Raw genomic sequence first — 20,721 nt, 5'->3', positions numbered from 1 at the left:
TTGCTGATACCTAGTACCTACTACAAAAATTAAATACTACATTTACTAAACATATTAGTTATTACTTATAAGTGGTATTACTGTAATTAGTTTATTATATTTATTGTATTTTATTATTATGTAGCTATTGACAGTATTGTAAACTGTTAATTTAACACTAATATTTATTTTAATAAGTAAATTAAATATGATTTAAGTTGCAGTATGAATAATATATATATATGATAGATGATACTACATTTTATTTATAAGATTCGAATAAAATTACTTGTACTACTGTTTTTTATTTAAATTTGATTTATTTGAACAAGATGAACTTATATGATTTTATATACGTCTTACTATACGTTATACTCGTGAGATAAAATAGGTATAAATTTATTTAGATTGAATATTGTTTATTGGACGATAAAATATAATTATCAGCTAAAGTTATCACAAAAAATAAATGTGTATAGAGTATTATTGTATACCTACTGTATATATAAAATTATATGTATTTGTTATAAAAACGTATTATTGTATATATGTAATTCAATTATTTTAACGTAAGATTGCAAAAACCTAAAATAAATATATGTTTATAAAAATCATAAATCAATACACTTTGTATTACCATATTATTAGATGATTATGTATTAGTTACCATATAATTTATTATTGTTATTTTTATTTTTAAAAAGTGAATTGTATCTATGTACCTATACGTTCAGCACGCTTTTGTAAGTACAGTGCTATACTTGTTTATTTCCCGTTATTTGTTTTTTTTTTTCAATAGTGCTATAGTTAACAATAGTAATATGATGTAAAATTGGCAAAATATGCACAACAATTGTTTTATATTATTTAATTATTATACTATTAAATATTTATTATTTTTTCTTACCTAACTACTATTATTATTTACTAAATTATTTAACAACCAAAAAAATAAATGTATTTGTTTATAAATTAAATTTTTTGCATCAAACATTTTCAATATTTTCAATATCTTAACGACGACGATTGTTCGAATGATTTATGATTATAAATCTAAAAAATATATTTATTTTTTTAAATACTGTGACACTTGCATTTAATTATTATTTATTTTTCATATCTCCAAATTATATACATTTTATTATTTCATTGTAACAATCGTTTACATATGAAACTACAGGATTTGTGTATCGTGTTCAATTATTGTTTTATGAAATAAAAAAAATTAAAAAATAACTAAAAATGAATTAGTTAATTTACTAAAAATGCATTTATATGCACGAAAAACCATTAATATGCTAATATGCTATTCTTGAAAAAATAGTAAAATACACAAAAATAAATACAAATATGAACTCATGAATTCCTAACCTAATCTAGTGCACTAGGTTATAGAACAGATTTTTGACTTACTTAGATATAAATTTGAAGTCACGGAAAAATATATACGATTTCTATATAACTTCTTATCCCTAGTTATAAGCTCATGGCATATATTATATCATGTTAGTCGGTCGGTCAGTATACAAAATGATGATTTTGAGATTTTGAATGTCGAATGTCTACTTTATTTAAATAGTATTGTATTATGATGGCTAGACGTATAAAGACATGTATAATTTAATATTTATATTAAAATTATTTAAATAAAATATACGAAACGTTATCATAACGACTATGGATCGCACACCTACCTATAAATATTACACGTATTTATCCGTTTAATGATAAATATTAGTAATATTACTCAGTTTTACGTAGGCGTAAACAATGTTATGTAATTGAATTAATTAAATTTCATTCAGAATTAGGGTATAATGTACTTTTCAATCATTTTCGTTATATTATTAAATATATTGATATGTTAGAGAAACTTAAGTACCAGCATATTATACAAAAATAAATTAAATTTCTAATATTTAAACTTTTTGAAAAGTTATTTTGGTTTTTTAAAAAAGGCCATGGGTAATAATAATCTTATCACACCCACAACCACGGGGTAAGATATGAATATATATCAATGTACAATATATCATCCACGAAGTACATATGATATTATATAGCTTAAGGGCTATAGTTGTACATATATATATATAACTTATTTAAAATATGATTTTCACATATACATTTTGAATAGGGATTTTGTCAACTGCAATATAATATATAGTTTGATACATGTACAGTGATTTTATTTCCCATACTCGTATATTCAATTTAAAGAATTTTTTAAATAAACTGCAGAATGAAACAGCGAGGATCATATCGTCTTCAGCGATAAACTATTTACGTTTTGAACGTACCTATATAAACATATTATATACATGTGCGATACATGATGTATAGCTGCATTAGTATAAAATATATTTATTTGGGGCTACGTATTTTTATCCAAATACTACATTTAGAAAATATTTTTTTCAAAAGATTTTATACCCGACCAGATTTGTTATATAATATTTATTGGTATTTAATCAAGTTCACGTCCACATTTCCGGGAATTTTTCGTAAGGTCTTATAATAATATATACGCAATAGCAATATGTAAAAAAAAAGACATAAAAGTCAAGTAATATATAATATTATATACTAAAAAATAATAATACTTAAATATGTTTTTTTAGTATGGATCTACATTAAACATTTAGATTAATATGTATACAATCATTAATTATATGTAATAGAGAAACATCTCGAATTTAGAATTAGATAAATAAAAATTTTCAAAAAAGTTATACACATAAAAATTAATATTTAATAGTTAAAAGTGGGTTTTTATTTGAAAAATAAAAGTTTATATTACCCCAGTATGTTTGTATTTCAGTTTAAACGAAATTCAGTTTTCAATAACATGCTCTTCTGTAGAATTTTCACTCAGGTTGATGGGTTATTATTTACTAAAATATTTTAATATCAGTTATGTATTTTGTTTGTCTTAAACGATTTAATAAAATATAAGTAGAATTACCTTCATCCAATAGTACGTATTATTCCTTGTGTATTGATTTTAAATAATGTATTGTAGAAAATAATAGCTTTCACATCTTATGTACGTTCGACTTTGACATATTTATTCACTTTTTTAAATAGTACAAAATATTATGTCTGGAAGTAACATGAGTTCCAAATTTTAATAAATTTATTTTTTAAGTATATGTAATTTTTTTTTCATTAAATGTATGATTAACAATAAAATAAAATGATTTTCGCGTGCCATTAAAATTTGGCCAACGTGCCATCTGGCCTAATCGTTGGCTATAACGTGTACACGTGTCATAGGTTCGCCATCACTATTGTAATATTATATACACTCGCACTGTTAAATTTGGTTGAAATGTGTCGCAATAACTTTTAATCAATAAAGTGTATTGTGTGATGTTCAGAAATGTAGTAATTCTTGATTTATAAAATATGTATAAGAACGGTGTTTCAGAAATTCAAAGTTAAAATGTGCGTATTTCTTAGAACTCGAGTGATGACAAGATTTATAGTCATTTATTTTTCACAACAATAATGTGGTCTCTTCTGTTTTCCATTCTTTATAATATAACCTAGCAGGATAATTTTTTTTCAAGTAAACCCTTTGATAGTTTGATTAAAATATTGCGTTACATCTGTATTCTAATTTAAAACCAACAGCTATGTATAATATATAATGTATGGTAGAGGTACGCCCCGAGTACCTGAGTAGCATAATTACACGTGTCGAAAAACAAATTTCACGTCATTCTATTTTATAATAAGCTACAAAGTACAAAATCATTCATTATCGTTTGACACCTGTGTACCTAACCTATCTATCTATATATATATGCTACATAATAATGTAACAATTGACTCCTGCAGTGTTGTAGTTCAAGCACGTAGTGACTAAGGGTTGGTCCTTATTAACCAGCTCATACATTTTTACCGTGGCCGCCTTACTATATTTAGTTAAGATAACCAAGCTAAATTGCAATCAAGAAAAAAAACACGGACTTTTGTTTAGAGCTTAGCGTGTAAAAATTTGAAATAATATTTGTTGTAATATTGTTTGGTTATAGTTTATATACCCATATATAATGAGATCAAATTATGCATAAATTGAACAGCGCAGCATAACCAATCATCATTCATTAGTACCCCGTATATCCGTAAGGTCACAATTAATTTCCTCGTGTATTTTAATTGAATTCAACATACCTACTATACCTATACATATAAATATTAAATACAGACGAAATCGTCGTTGAATCCAGCAATATCATTATAATAATATTATCAATTATTATTTATTTAAAATATATCTTATAAAAAAATAATAATAATAATAATAATACCTCGTGTATATTGTCCATATTGTATTATGTTTATATTGTTATATCATTTTCACTGTAATCAATCGGTATACGTTGTGAGTGTGTGGTAGAAGGCAGGAGTCGGAAAACGATAACATTGACCACTCGAGAAGTCGAGATATTCGTATTTCGAATTTATGGTTGGCCTTTGCAGTATGTAGGTTATCACGTGTCTAGAATATAGTGCAATATTGTATTTCTAAACTGTAAATTTGACTAAATTATAGAAAAAAAGTTCAAATGATAAAATATAAAAGTAGAAATAAGTGAAGTTCAACAATGTGAAAACTTTTTATAATACGTATTAAACACGATTTTGCTTGGACAATATTATATTATATACTACTTACGTGCTAAAAAGTTTAAACTGCTTGTTCCATAGGTTGTGACATTGCGACTACGCAATATACTCTGATAATAAAGGTATATAGATGTACGTACTACATACATCGCTGTTTATAGAGGACTAAAGTTTACTTTTTGTTCACACACACATTAACATTATGTAGTTGTGTATGGGCACCAATAAGTTTGTTATTATTTTTTCTACTGCGATGACCACAAAAAAAAAACAGACTGGCCATCCAGGGATATACGACGCGTATAAATATAATATATTATGTTTACAGTTGCAGTTTAGATTATAAGACGCGTGTCCATGTAATATATAAGGGCCGGTGATCCAGTACAGAGTGATTCAGCAAGAATGTTCACCTCTTCATGTACTATACTTAAAGAATATCTCGTGGTAATACAAACTTCTGTTTTTTAAATAAGAGCACCTTTTTTATTGTTAATTATTAAGTGGATAATTTTTTTGAAAATTTTTACACATTATTATCTAATTCAAAATTTGAGAAATTTTTAAATTATTAAAATATTTATGTTATATTATATTAAAATTTTAAATAACTAGAGCTCCCATAATATTTTAGAGATTTATTATCATGGGCCTATTAGCTTCAGTACACAAAGTCGAATAACTCAATAACTACTCGTTCGAATTTTCAGAAAAATTATCGATAAAAATAATTTAATTTATTAAAAGGAAAGGGTTGTCATTTGAAAAATATAAGTTTGTATCTTCCAAAAGACATACTTGTAGTATTACAAAAAATCTCAAGATTTAGAAAATATGGTCTAATTCTTTAATATTTATAAGTCCCAAAAACCAGATTTATAAATAACTTCATTATTGAAGAAGAAAAAGAGGATGAGTATACTTGGTGGATCACCCTGTATTTTACTATGTATATTATATTATAAACTAACCCTTTTATATAGGCTACTTCCGCACTCTACATCACCATGCAACGATCTCAACATACACAATATATAGAATGAGAATGATGGTCATCTCCAAGTCAACATACATGGGCGGTTCTATTATATTATACATTTATATAATATGTATAATATTTGAACTTTATTACGTAGGTAGAACACGAATTTTGAGTGTACATAAAATATTATTTGTAAGTATATATATAATGTTTTCAACACTCTGAGCCAACTTGAGCACACCGGACACCACGTACCAATAAATACCCATGTTTTATTTTTGGCAATGCAATTTTATTTTGTATATACCGGTAAATATTACTAGGTTTTGTTGTTATATTTGTTTCCTCCGTGTGAATGACCCAGATAATTCTACGTAGATATACACACATTCAATTACACATATACTGAATAGCTATTAAATGAATACATATAATAGTTTCACCTTTTTTGCAAAAATAAAATTCAATCGCATGTTTTAAATTAAAAATCTATCTATTTTTATAGTCTGTTGCGATTTATTGAGATACAAAAGTAGGGATTATACCTGTAGAATATATTAGTACGCCATCTTAAATAGGATAATGAATTCGACAAACTTTTTAATTAATAGTAATTATTAAAAACAGCTGTTGTAGACAAACACAAAGCATCAAAATATTTTGTAAATTATTTCATGTCCTGATTATGACAGTTTAAAAAGTGCTATGATTACTTAACTAACAATTTCATAAATGAAAAAAAAGCTTATTTCCTCCTCAATAATATTGGGTTATTGCATCGGTGAATTAGTCTAGAATCACTAATGCTTGCAACGTTTCACCTTTTTTAAATTTTATTAATATAATTTTTTCACAGTTGTGTACTTGTGTGTAATAATTTAGATCATTAAAAATTACTTTTTTTTGCGAAAATTATATTTAATTAATATAAAAATTAAAAACGCTATTTAGTTGAGTTTTTCTAGTTGTAAATTTGAAAGGAAACTGTACAAGCCAAAAAGTAAATGTTAATTTTTAGCCGAAAAAGAGGTTATTCGTTTAACCTGAATGTTGAATTTGTTAGCATAAATTACCATTTACAGTGTATTATATTATTACCATTTTATTAATACGAAAATAGTTTCTATGTAAATACTTGAGATTCAACCCTACTAATTCAGTGCAATATTATGCAAATCTAGATAAATAATATAATGTTGTTATTAATCAAATTTTACTGTATAGTATAATATGGATTGTAGTTTTTAATGGTATTTCTACATTTGGTAAATATAGTGGAATAGAACTGTCGCCTTTTATATTAGACGACCACCACTTTGATATAAATATAATATTATTTGAGAATATAATTAATCAACAATAATTAATTAATAACTTGCTACGGAATTTTCATGAAGAATTATGTAAGTAAATATATTACAAAAACTTTAAATTGGATTATCTTGTCATACAATTTAGAAACTATAAATTATTTTAATTGAAATAAACGTGAAAAATATTTGACAGGAATCAAGCTGATCGATCAATAAAACCTCATAACTGGTATTACTCATGTAAATACTGAACTTTATTATAATATCTAATGCAAACACATATTATACAGAGAACCTATTCGTGGGTGGATGGTAAGAGATTAATATAAACGATATCATTAGAAATTGAAAATTATTATATATAAATAAAAACTGTTTTGGATAACATTTCGTGAGGAGGTGTTTGAACCCCAGACCCACTTGTAAATGTTTCTAACCTATTGAACAATAATAATAATAACAAAAAATTAAATTGTATAGTATATAAAAAACTATATAATATAACTGATTACTGCATTCAACAGTAGGTACAGGATCATTATAATGTGTTATACGATTTTATTATTACTTTTATATAATTTATTATATTAGTGTTTATTGATTGTGGTTGTAAAGACATCTAAATACAAAAAAAAAAATCGATTTACAAAATATAAGTGCAACAGTTGCTTAAATTTGATATTGATATTTTATTAAGAATTGTACAGCACATTAAATCCTGCATAAGCAGACCTCATCGTGACTGTAAATGTGAACAGCGAAGCTGTGTACTTGGTGATGCCCATCGTAGTTAATTGTAACGGTTTTTGTGTTCTCAGAATCATTAAAAGACCGACCCGTGCTAACTTTGGATCCTTGCATTTCACTAGCTTGAAATAGACGCAATCCCCAAGTTGTTTGTTCTGTAATGTTATTAAATTCGGTAAATGTTTTTATTTTTATCAATTAAAATAGATTGTCAAGATGTCAATTTACTTTAATTCAATAGTTGGGTAAATAAATTTAATTTTTCAATACGCAGATTAGATTATTTATAATTTCTATATGTAAATATTATTGATTTATATTTACCATCGTCGAAAATTGTTCACCAATCAAGCAGTAGAAAAAGAACTGAGAAACCACTATAATAAGAAGAGACATCATTTTTATGTGAAACGCTGAAAAACCATTTGCCATTAATACGCTGCTTGCACACAAACACGTCATTACCATGACATATACGATGTCGACAATGAACAACAAATTGAAATACGATTTAAAATGACTGAAGTATCTAAATGGAAAAAAAGAAATATTTTAAACAATAAGCTATTAAAAGTATTTATAAAAATATATTTGATTTTACTAATTATTAACATAATATTATGAAAAATATTATATTGTATTTTTAAATAGAAATTTACGTTGGAAATATTTTGAAACTAAATGTATAAAGAAAGAAAAATATATGTTTAACTTTTAAACCATTAAAACAATTAAGGAACACTAAAACCTACAGTTGTGTATTTAATTTCGTATTGTGTAATCCTCCAAGACAAAATTAATTAATAAAAAGCTTTAAATATTTGTTAATCGTCACAGTCCAGTGCTGACACTAAAATTTTTATAATTATGCATTAGTGTTTTATTGATACAATTGTTATTAATTATTCTGAAGTTGTATCTTTAATTCGTTTTAAAAATTAATTGTTTAATACTAGTGGTTCTAAATAATTTTATCCAATATTGAATATTTAAAATTTCCCTGCTAACCTCTCAATGGTTACTGATAAAACATATTATATTTTTATTATTTTTAACAGTTTTATATTATTTTTATTTTATATAATATAATACATTTTATTTTTTAGTTTTCTTATTATATTCAATTTAATACTACGAGTTATATCAGTTTTTTCATTGTAAAATATTTATTTTATTCTGTTTTATAATGTTATAAGTAAGTTGTTGGATTCACGTCCTTATATTGAATAAATAAATAAGCATTAAGCATATACTATTCGTCGATCACAAAAAAAAAAAATAATAATAATAATAACTTTAACTTTGTATGTTACTGCTATTATATGATTTTTGGCAAACTCTTCAAGGCAGTAAAATATATCAAAAAGTTTATGGGATAAATTACCGTTGTTTTCAAATATCTATTAAATAAATCCATCCACCCACCTAGGTTTATTTTTGGCCCACTGAAACTAACTGACTTAAAATTGAAATCTCAAAAACAATATGCAATAAAACAATACTCGAATGCTGTACCTTATTTGAAATCGAACTAAAGATTTACATAAAAATTTGGCATTATAATTGCAAATATTTCAGGTTCAAATAATGTTTTATACGAACACGAACTACAATATTTAAACCACAACGCATCTAGTAAAAGCTCTAATATCTTTAATATAGCCAAAATCGGTTTAATGAATTAACAACTATTTCACGCATACATAATATAACACGTTAGGAAAGTTCACTCCGTGAGCGTGCTTAATATTTTGTTTTTAAGCTTATATTTTAATAAAACACAATAAATAATATAAGTAAAGTTAAAAAAAATGTGTTATCTATTTGAAAATATTAGCTGGGAAGACGAATCTTTTTTAAATACTCATATTGTGATGTGTACGTACTGGCATTTAACGGGTGGACGAATACAACAGGGATATAAAGTGCTCTGAATTTGTGTTTTGAAATCTAAAAATTTTTAAACACTCGCGAATAAATGTATAATCATAGTTTGTATTCATTTTATCACGAATTACATGTTTGTTTTTGACAGTTAACTATAATAGCTACGCGGAGAATATTGGTCGAGTGCAAATAATAGCTACGACGTTATTGGTATGCATCGTGGGACGTACAGCTGTATAGGTAAACGTAGCTCAGGTGCAACGTTCTCCCGATGAATATTAAAAAGCGCTACGGTATTTTGCGTAAATGCTGTACACGCGTGGGTATAGAAGTCTGATGGATTATTTTAATTTTTTCTCAGCTGTAGGTTATCATGAGTATAAAATATTGTTGCTCGTACAATAGTTTAAGATGGAAAAACTTCCTCCGCTTTATTATTCGTGTAACTGCAGTTGAAGTATTTTCGTTCGTTGATTGTTGTATTGCAAAAATCACTTTTTGATTAATGTGAAACAACGCATAAATATAAATATATATAGACGTATGTAAATGACGAGTGTACCCCTTTGATATTATTTCGGGGTTTTTATTTTTTCGATCATATTGGAGTGAACATTGTGAGTTATTTTTATGAATGAAAATAATGTTGAGTTTCTAATTCTGGTTTGGACGACTCCTATTTTTTTGTTTATACGCATAATTCAGTTTTTTTTTATTGTACTCAAAATTTGTAGTCTAGCTAGAAATTAACTTTTTAAATTTTTTTTAATAACTGGTATAAGTTTTATTTTCGAAAACTTTTCATGGCTGAATTGTAAATTTTGGTTCGTTAATTTTTACTAACCCCGATCGTCGAGTGTTTAGTAAATAAATTAATAGTTTTGACCTAAATTAAAATAACTTGACTACATTTTCACTACAATCGTTTAATACTATTTACTATTCTCAAAACTTAAATCAGAAATCTTATAAGGTTTTTATATATATATTATAATTTATATATGTAAAAACATTCAAGTAAGTGTTGAAATATTGTATTTACATAACATAATGAATTTTAAAGTAAATAAAGAACAATAAATTGACGATAATTTAATTTTTTTGATTTCATATAATTTGCATTGATTCAAGTTTTAAATTGGATAAAAAAATAGTAAATAATAATATTAGAAAAATTGGTGGAAAACATAAAAATATTTGTATGTAACACGGCGCAATGATTAGGCAATATAGCTACATAACTATGTAGACTATCATTTTACAACGTTCAAGTCCTATGCTCGATTTATTGTTATACGTCGTTTTTTGTTTTATACGTTTATTTGGAGCTTTGCCAATCTTTCATTTGAAATTAACCGTTTAAGTTTAATGGATCGTATTTGACAAGATACTTAATAAGTCCTGATGGGTTTTCTAAACACTTATTAATTATGATTTATTCTGAATGTTTTTCAACCAAACAATGTGCGATTTACGTAAACATTTTGATAGTTAAGATATTTGACTGCGTTCTACGTTGGAGAATAAAGTAGTGATTTTAAAACTACCATCAGGAGGCACACGCATCTCCAATCGCCAATCGCCGTATGCTGTATGTCCCACGCTTTCGACCTGATGTGAAAAATTCCCGAGCGTGTGGATTTCAGTCGATTGCGTGGTGAACATATGTCCACTTATAACACTATCATGACCTGCAATAGTTAAACTAAGGAAAACCATAGGGAGGGATCTATAAAAATTTTAAGCGTTTTTTTTATACATGTCATAATATTTGAATTACAAATATCTTTTTTTTTTTTTTAAATAAAGTTTAATTTTTCACGTATTATTTGAAATTCCAGACGAGTCGTACGTGTATTAGAATAGAAGTCACGGGTAACAGCAATTATGTGTATACAAATTAAAAATCAAAGTGTATGGCTGAGGCTCGTAAAACTAAAAAATATTCGACTTATTTTGACGATTAAAAGAAGGTTTCGATAACAGATTGATGCGGATATTTTAGGGTGACTTCTGGAGTTAGATAATTATCATACTATTCACGAATAGACGACGGATTACTGGTTTAAACTGTATTCGTCCCCGGGCAATATTTTTGGTTTACGGGATGATCGATTTTTGAAAAATCAAACTCCAAGCTGGTAAATACCGGGAACTCACGTGATGAGCGTCTGATGGTGTTTGACGCACTTGACGAGACCGTCGTACGCAGCCTGACGGCGGCGGTCGGCGTGCGCGTCCGGACGGCCGTCTCCTTCGTCGTACCACATGTCCACGTGCAGGTCGCGGATGGTGTCGACGAGCGTGTTCACTTGGACCTGCATCTCAGTGACGAACAGCACCATGGCGAACACCATGCCCGCGATGCTGGTCAGCACGCTCAGCGATACGACGAACTGGGCGGCGTACACGGCGACGTACCGGGCGACCGTCAGCCGCGTCCACGGCGTCCACATGCGGAATATGAGCGCGGCCGGCGAGTCGATGTCACCGTAGCGGGACACCCATACGACCGGTGCCATGCACATCATCACGTTGGCGGCGGGCATGACGGCGCCGTACGTGCGCACGAACCGCGAGAACAGCGAGTCCGCGGTCTCCTGGCGCCCGTCGTCCCAGAAGTCGCACCGCATCGTGTCCAGCATCCGGCACAGCCCGGGCCGCTTGTGCACGCCGATGGCGAACAGGGCCAGCGTGCTCGACGAGCCCGTGATGTACGTGAGCATCTCGACCGCTTCCTCGTAGCTGGTGTGTCGCACCGCCAGCGACGTGGTCACCGACGTCATGATGAACGCCCAGAACGCGCATATCAGCCACGGGTACGCGGCCGCGATCCGCTTGACTGCAACTTGAAAAACCACGACCGGTTCACCGCGTATATAATATACGTATTAATGTGCATATTATTATTGCATTAATATATCGGTGGCGAACTCGTCGTTTTCAAACGGGGGAGGTTTATATTTTGATTATTCTTAGATCGCGTTGTAACAAAAAACAAATAAATAAATAATAATAATAATATATATAGCTTGTGATTCTTTTATCGAACAGAATTCGTTATTTCAAAATCTATCAACGTTTTTGAAAATAATTTTTTTACCTAATTAACTAGTGTAAACAACGTTTTTTCAAAAAAATTACATTTTTTATAGTTCAATGTTTAAAGTTTAACGAAGTTAACGGAGTGTACTGGAACTGTGACCTCCGCTCACCACAGATAAATATTCTGCTTCAGAATATGAATTTAAAAATGTATATTGTAATTAAAAAAGTCAAAACAAAAAAAAAATTATTAAAGTATTATTTTTTTTAAACGTTGTTTTATTTCGACTACAAATATTGTGTGAAAAAAATAATTACAAAAACTAATAGTTTTTGAAATAACAAATATTGTTTGATAAAGAATCATTCAGTTTATCCTTTCCCTTACCCTTGCAGATGTTAGCGTTAATTATGCATATATTATCATTAATTTTGTATAAGACGGTGGATTTGTTTATTACGTATGTGTGATTATAATATATTATTAGTTACATGTCGGCATAAATCACACAGCAGGCAGCGATCATGGTAAATATGCTTACAATACTTTATCATATATATTATGTTTTATCGTTATTGATCAACTTTTTTTTAAATTTAACGCGAGATTGAACAATGCAATAAAAATGTTTTTACGTGCCGTTCAGATTGGCCAACATGTCACAGATATACGCCATCATTGGTCTATATGAATGTATTCGGTGGCAAAACCAGAATTCATTTTCTGTGGATTTATGCATTTTAAAAATAATAATTCTAATCTGAAATCGCAATACGTGCGATTTTATAATATTACATAGGATCCGTAAAAAATTCCCATATTTCGGAGTGGGGGACAATTTCTTAACACCGCCTAACTGATTGTTATATCATTGATAGTACTAGGACCTATAGTAGCTAGTTCGAGGTTACTATTTCGTAGGTATCCTTAAGGCTGGACATTAACAAGTTATAAAGTTATATATAATATTTTCGCGTTAAGTTTTTTCCTCCTAATATTAACTCCATAGATTTGGATTTCAAAAAAATTATAACCGGAAATATCAAATATTTGTTCAAACATTTTTAATATTATAATCTATAGCAGTGGTTCTTAATCTTTTTAGTACCGCGGCCTAAATTTACCCCGAAAAATCTTTCGTGACCCACACGGTTTCACTTTTCAAAAAGTAGTTATAAAAAACCAAATGTGTATTGTATAAATATGTATACATTTGTAATATATATTTAGTATTTTATAGGTTTATAATCAATTTATTTTCATAAATGTACTTTTAATAATGAGGTGTATGCGAAATGTATGCTTGTTTTCTGTTATGGTTAATAATAGTATTAACATTATAATTCAAAAACCTGTTCGCGACCCACTAAAAATTGACTGACGACCCACCAGTGGGCTGCGACTCACACTTTGAGAAACGCTGATCTATAGGTATGTATTTTAAATAAGCACCTACTAAATTACATTTACTGTTGAAGTGTTATGCACTATTGTTGGATTCTATAATAGTGATCGAAAAATGTGAAACGAGTAAATAAAGTATACTGCATAATAATAAGTTATAAATAATAATAGTTTAATTGCATATTCTCAGAATATAATACAATGGATATTATACAATAGAACAGCTATAGGTGTAAACGTTATTGAGTAAATAAAAATATATATGTTTACTCAGTATCCTACACATATTTCGTTTCAATATCCGTACTATAATCACTAATAATTAATATATTGCTATATTTTTCTAATAACACAAATATGTATAATTATATAAAAAATAATTTATTTGTGTGTAAGCAATAAGGATAACTATTTATGTATTAACAATTGAAACTTCGATGAGTAAATAATTTTGGCATAGATTTTTGGTTGATAATTAAAGCGCGAATACAGAAAAACTTAATTAATGACAGTGTTGAGTATATGGGCATTTTAATTATAAGATTTATATATCAATAATTTGCCGAGAACCCCATATTTTCATAAAAAATAAAACATATATAATCATATCATTAATACATCACAGCATAAAAAAACCTTAATAAATATTTTTTATGTGATAAGAACTAGCGGAAATTAAAATAGCCCAAAGTTCATTCATATATTAAATAATTTAATAATGAAACGTTTATTTTATTGTTTTACTTTACTTAAAGGAATCTATCATACATCTTACAAATTATGCATCAAAATGAGGACCTATTGAAAATGTACTTACATACCTGATTGGCCATTCACCATGTAATTTCATCGTATACATATGAAAAAATGACATTTCGTTTACATAGAAGACAAAATCGAATAAAGCTTACAATTTTATAAAAAAATATGAATAAAATAATTTTAATCATCAAAAATAAGTTAATACTGTTTGAGTCAATTTTAAACTTTTGTGACATTATTATTGCAAAATTTTTTTTTCTAATTTTTCGTATTCTTTTGCGAATAATTATACCTCTAGAATGATATATTATGTTTATGACTATTTCGATATATTTTTCGTATAGTACAAAAGACGAAATAAATTAATCAAACTAGTTGTCTTCTCCGAATTTAAAACAACACGAACGTACGTAAGTCCTAATATCAGTTCAAGTTTATTATTTGACCAAAATCAACATTCACCTGTTCCTTTAGTTGTCTCCTCACTATATTATTGTTTTTCTTTAGTCGATCTGTAAAACGAAATAAAAAATTACCTTTATTGCTATGGCCCGGATATACGTTTATTCCGTTCAAAAGCAATAACGTCAGCCAGTAAACGGACATTTTCCGTGCCGTAATATTCTCCGATGTTTTCATGATGTTGTTTGTTCGTAAAAAACACTGAGGTTGATATTTGAAGCGCGACAAAAATGATAATTGTCACAGTCATTTGGTTTTTTATAATTTAGTTTTTGTATTTTTAATAGTCGACTACCAGACGAATGAATAATTAAATGGAAAAGTTCACGGAAAATTACAGCCGTAGGTATTCCAAAAAACTTTTAATTTGATTGTAAACCGTGGCAAACCCGCCCACTGAAATCAGTCAGTTGTAGTATAGTATTATAAATGGATTACGATTAACTTATTCAGTTCAAATAATCCCGTTTAAAATAATATATTCAATCATAGTTCTATTTCATATATTATTGAGTAATAAAAAATAGCATCATTTTTTTTTTCAAATACATACGTTAAGTACTTATATTTATCAAAGTTACAATAATAAATTATGATTATTATGTTATAATGTTATAATTATGTTATCATCTACAAACGTATACAATAGAAAAAAATCATTAACGATTCGACAATTCGACATTAGGTTTATCTTCGTTTGAAATTTGAATAGAGTATAGCAACGACATTTTGGGATAAGTTCTGAAGTGTTTGGATGTTCTCGAGTTTTTCAACCTTTAAATAGACGGTAAAAATGAAAATTAACATATTTTTATAATTTTCTACAAATTATTAATAAAACTGTGGGTACGCACGTCGTAACGATACGTGATGACGGTGGATATACGGAATAAATATTGCATGAAATATAACTAATTTAATGGCAATATACGAAAATATTATTAAGTAATACTAATATATTATGTATTAATTACTACGAAGCCTCTGCAAGCATGGTGTGAGTTTACTACAATTTAATGAATTTCTATTTAAAACGAGCGTTTATACATCAAGAGCTTATGGACTTAATATAGATTAAATTATTATTCTATATTGATCTTAGTTAGGAACTTGAACCTTACGTGTCATTTCAATTACTTATCATATTGATAATTTCTATATGATGTAGAAATGTTTATTTTAGATTCGGTGCAAAAAAGCTACACTAAATGTATTTATTTTGTAATGATGTATTTTTTTATAAGTCTTAAAAATACTACCTAGTAAGATTATATGATATAATATTATATTATATACGAATTGTATTTGCTAAAAATTAGTTCAACCTACCGTACTACTAATAAATAATAGAAAAATAAAATACTTATATAAATATATAATATTACATCTTTAAAAATATAGACTAACAGATAGACTTAGTATCGTTTTTATCGTAGATAATGATTTAATATCGATTTTAAATTTAATACATTCATTATAGTAATTTACTCAATGATTAGATGTATTCAACACCTAATATACACCAGCAGAACTACTTCTCGGGTTTTAATTTATTTTTTACATCTCTCTTACTTAATAATAAAATAATAGATTCAAATTCTTAAATGGTACCTTAACTGGCTTAACTACCATTAAATTTCTATATGTCACTTAAAGTTATATAATATAATGTAAATGATGTACTCACTATTCACTATATATGTATTTTTAGGTTATATATATGGTGTAATCGTGTAATATAGCTTTTCCTAATTTAGAAATTAAATAAGATAGATTTTCACAAATTATTTTTTTATAAACTAAGTTATTTTGGGCAACATAGGTGGCTCACGGTCGTTGTATTTTCATTTGTCCTGAGTATTTGTTTTTAGAAGTTTAGCGTCGCTGCGTGTATGGTCAGTATGGGTCATGCAAATTGCAACACACGACTACCCTCAATAGTCAATGATGTCCACCGTTTTATATCTATTCCTACTTTGCTAATGATTTTGAACGTTGTTCCTTTTTTGTATTTTATTTATAATATAGTAGTCTTATAAGTAAAAATAAATGTTTTATAAAAAATAACAATATGTGGTTGTGTGATAGTTTTTTTTTTCATAAAAAAGGAATCTTGTGATCCATTTTTATAGGTATCCAAGGTGATTGTCCGGACAAATATTAAAAGCAAGATTGAATAAAAGACGCTTTGGGAAACTGTGAAAGTTTTCATGAGATTGTTCATATAGTATAGTGGAATGCGAGGTGCGCAGGTTGCTAACACACGAAGGATCGTTAGCTATTACACCAAAGTTTATAGATTGGAATAATATATTATTTAGATGTTTTGATAAATCTGAAGATGGCTGAAGGTTGAGCTAATAGTTAATAAATTACGATTAATTATGCTTTTTAGAGAGATTGTGAAATCAAAAATATTTTCCTTAGTTTATGTAGTATTACCTACATTTATAGAATAACATAATTTAATAATTATAAATTATTACCTATAAGGACTTAAGTCCTTTACTTATCATAATGTAATAAATAAATATATTTTGGTTTTTTGCAAGTCTTTAAAACAAGTTTATTCGATTTCACATGAACTATACTATAGGTATGGCATTATAATAAACTAAATAAACAATAGTAAGTTCTTACCTCGTTTCGCTGAAAATTTGTTCCTCTCAAATGATGTGAGTGCAATCGGTGCGTGAAGTTTAATATCCATTCGATTGTCATAAAAATGTTGACTATATTTACTATAATATTATTATTATTCCATTCAAAAAGAACCTACTGTTAAAACTCTACTTCGATTATTATTTACATCGAAAGTAGAGGGAACTGATAAAGAGATTCCTCCTAATTATTGGGCCGTCATTATGGTGCCTATACGTTACAACTAATTGGACAGGTAACTTCGAGGAACATACTTTGATTTAGTATTCTGTTTATTATTGGTATAGAATATAAAGGTATATTGTTGTAGAAACTTTGAAATCCCATACATGTATAAAATATATAATTCAGGTTTAAATAACACTTTCACTCTCTCCCAAACACATTATACCGAACATCTTTAGTATAATATTTTATTCATGGAATATTAAACGTGGGTGTTGTGTAAATTATGATGTGATTTAAAATATTATAACTAAAACTATTATTATAGCTATAAAGCTGTAAAAGATGAATTTCACTTAAATAGGTGAATTCTGTTAACACACTATTATTATTTTTACAAGTGTCATAATTTTATATTCTGATCGGATGAATGTTTTAATCAATGGTCAATGATATATGTCTTGTGTGTGTGTTTATATAATTTAAAGTAGAAAAAGTGTCTCGATATTTAATTTCAATGGTGTTGTCTAGTAAAAATTTGAATTTAGTTGATATTTTTGGAAGGTTCAAAATGAGAATCCTACGAATAATCAGCAAAAAAAAAAAAAAAAATAAAAAAAAAAACAGAACTTCGTACATAAAACCAGTTTTTAATTAAATCCATTTTGTTGTTTTCTTTTAATTCAAAAATAAATTACCATGGCCTTGAAATGTTCACAAAACTCATATTGCCATTTACTATTCATTAAATATAACTTTTAAAATATTTTGGGTTGTTTGTACTGTTAATAGATGTTCTAAATTATTTTTAAAATTTCCTAAACTTTTAAATTTTGGTATGATAACATTTTTTATTTTGTGTAAAAAATATTGATAATTTAATATACAATTATCCATAAGTAGTTTAAATACCAATCAGGTACTTAGCCAAATATAGGTTTTTACTCAGAATCGTTTTCCGTATACTTACCACGATTTGTCTATTAATTCAAATTTAACATATCCGTTACAGTGACTTACTCAATGGAGAGGTACAATTGACATAAATGTATAGCAGAGCGTTTTCCTATCAGCTCCCACTTTTCATTTTTTGTGTAATATAGTTGTATAAATTGAAAAATTGACAAAACAAAGTATTGTCATCGGTCATGTGCAACTGTGTTTATTATACATAATATTATAATATTTATTAAATTACACTTGCAATTACTTTACATTAAAATATAATTTTTATTTTAGATTTATTTAATAATTTACAAAATATTTCTTTATTTAGTGTGAGTTACCTATTAATATCAATTCTTCCTATAATCTTCTCATTCATAGTGGATGGAACACCTGAACACGAATTCTTCCTAAATCTAATACCTATGTGATTAATTTACACAAGTATATTTAAATAATGAGTTACGTAATATACATTTCCACTTGTATATAACGCCCCCTTTAAATAGTTATGAGAAGTTTCTTGAAAAGCTTGATAAAATTAAATTAGAACTAAGTTTGAATATTAAACAGTAAAAGTGTGACTTCATTAAATACTACTTTATTATATTTTTTATTCACTTTGATAAATCTTTGTAAGACACTTTGTAAAATAAAACGACCACACAGTATAACATCATCAAATACGCATATGTAGGTACCGCGTTGACAATTGTTTGAAATTACATGATACATATATAGCGTAAAACACAATAAACATAAATTATATCATATATATGACTCCAAAAAATTAGCAATGTATTATGCAGTTGTACATTTAAATCTGAATTTAAATTGTAAATTTAAAAACACTGGTAGGTACGTTACTATTAATAAACTTGGAATAAACAATAACATTATTATACCGAACGATTTTCTATTTTTAATAATTAATAATTGCATGAAACAATAGTTGGTAAAATTGAACTATATTTCTCATTTATAAAATGCTTATAAACTTTTGTTGTTTTAGAAATATTTTATTTCAGAAATAAATACGACAACATGCATGATACATATTATTCAAGTTGTCAATAATCAAAATTTTATATATTTCAATGAATTACATGTTCTTTTAGTGGTGGTTAAAAGTTTAAAGGATACATATTATGCATTATATACTTATCATGCAGTAGGCATATGTATATTATATGACATAACATTTAATATTTACGTTATTAAAAAAATAATAGTAGAAGAAAAAAGTGTTATAATTGGTTGAGACCGAAATCCGGAAATAATAGTTATGATTTTTGTAGACATAACGATACAAAAGTGGACATTAACTACTTCATTAATTTTTTGATTAATTTAAAAATATAATTAGTTCGAATGACTTTTTAAATAATTAAAATTTTTTTGTAGTTAACATTTTTTCATATTAACTTTTAACTTTGTGAGTTAAATTTATTATTTTATATTTTATTGTTATATATAACTATTAACTTCTAACTTATCTTATGTTCCCTTAGCTTAGCTTAACTTAAGTTATTTTATTTCACTAACTCCTTTGAATAGACATATATCACAAGTAGTTTTGTTAGAAACTACTGTTAGATCTAACTCTAAGATCTGGTATTAATTTATAATACTCATGTTACAATTTGATTAATGTGTAGGAAGTGCATCTTTAGTGTAGTACGCCATGCGTGTACATGATGGACAGAGGTATAAATTTTGAAGTGTAAAACTAA

General features: G+C 27.2%; 1 protein-coding gene across 1 annotated transcript; it reads right to left on the bottom strand.

The window, feature by feature from the left end:
• Window positions 1-7,447: 7,447 nt before the first annotated feature.
• On the bottom strand, window positions 7,448-15,424 carry LOC132917346 (uncharacterized). Its single transcript, XM_060978050.1, has 4 exons — window positions 15,292-15,424; window positions 11,704-12,391; window positions 7,981-8,185; window positions 7,448-7,811 (listed from the first exon to the last, which is right to left on the bottom strand). The coding sequence occupies exons 1-4, from the start codon at window positions 15,392-15,394 to the stop codon at window positions 7,602-7,604; spliced, it is 1,206 nt and encodes a 401-aa protein (XP_060834033.1). The 5' UTR covers window positions 15,395-15,424; the 3' UTR covers window positions 7,448-7,601.
• Between the last annotated feature and the right edge of the window lie 5,297 nt (window positions 15,425-20,721).

This window comes from Rhopalosiphum padi, chromosome 1 (assembly GCF_020882245.1).
Source record: "Rhopalosiphum padi isolate XX-2018 chromosome 1, ASM2088224v1, whole genome shotgun sequence".
Classification (NCBI taxonomy): domain Eukaryota; kingdom Metazoa; phylum Arthropoda; class Insecta; order Hemiptera; family Aphididae; genus Rhopalosiphum; species Rhopalosiphum padi.
This window is presented reverse-complemented; position numbering and strand designations above follow the sequence as displayed.

What these genes read in the sequence shown, in the direction of transcription:
- LOC132917346 (XM_060978050.1), bottom strand. Translation starts at nt 15,394, where the DNA reads ATGAAAACATCGGAGAATATTACGGCACGGAAAATGTCCGTTTACTGG. An exon ending in TCCGGGCCATAGCAATAAAG is followed by an intron (nt 12,392 to 15,291) that starts GTAATTTTTTAT and finishes TGGTTTTTCAAG; the next exon opens with TTGCAGTCAAGCGGATCGCG. An exon ending in GTGAACAATTTTCGACGATG is followed by an intron (nt 7,812 to 7,980) that starts GTAAATATAAAT and finishes ATAACATTACAG; the next exon opens with AACAAACAACTTGGGGATTG.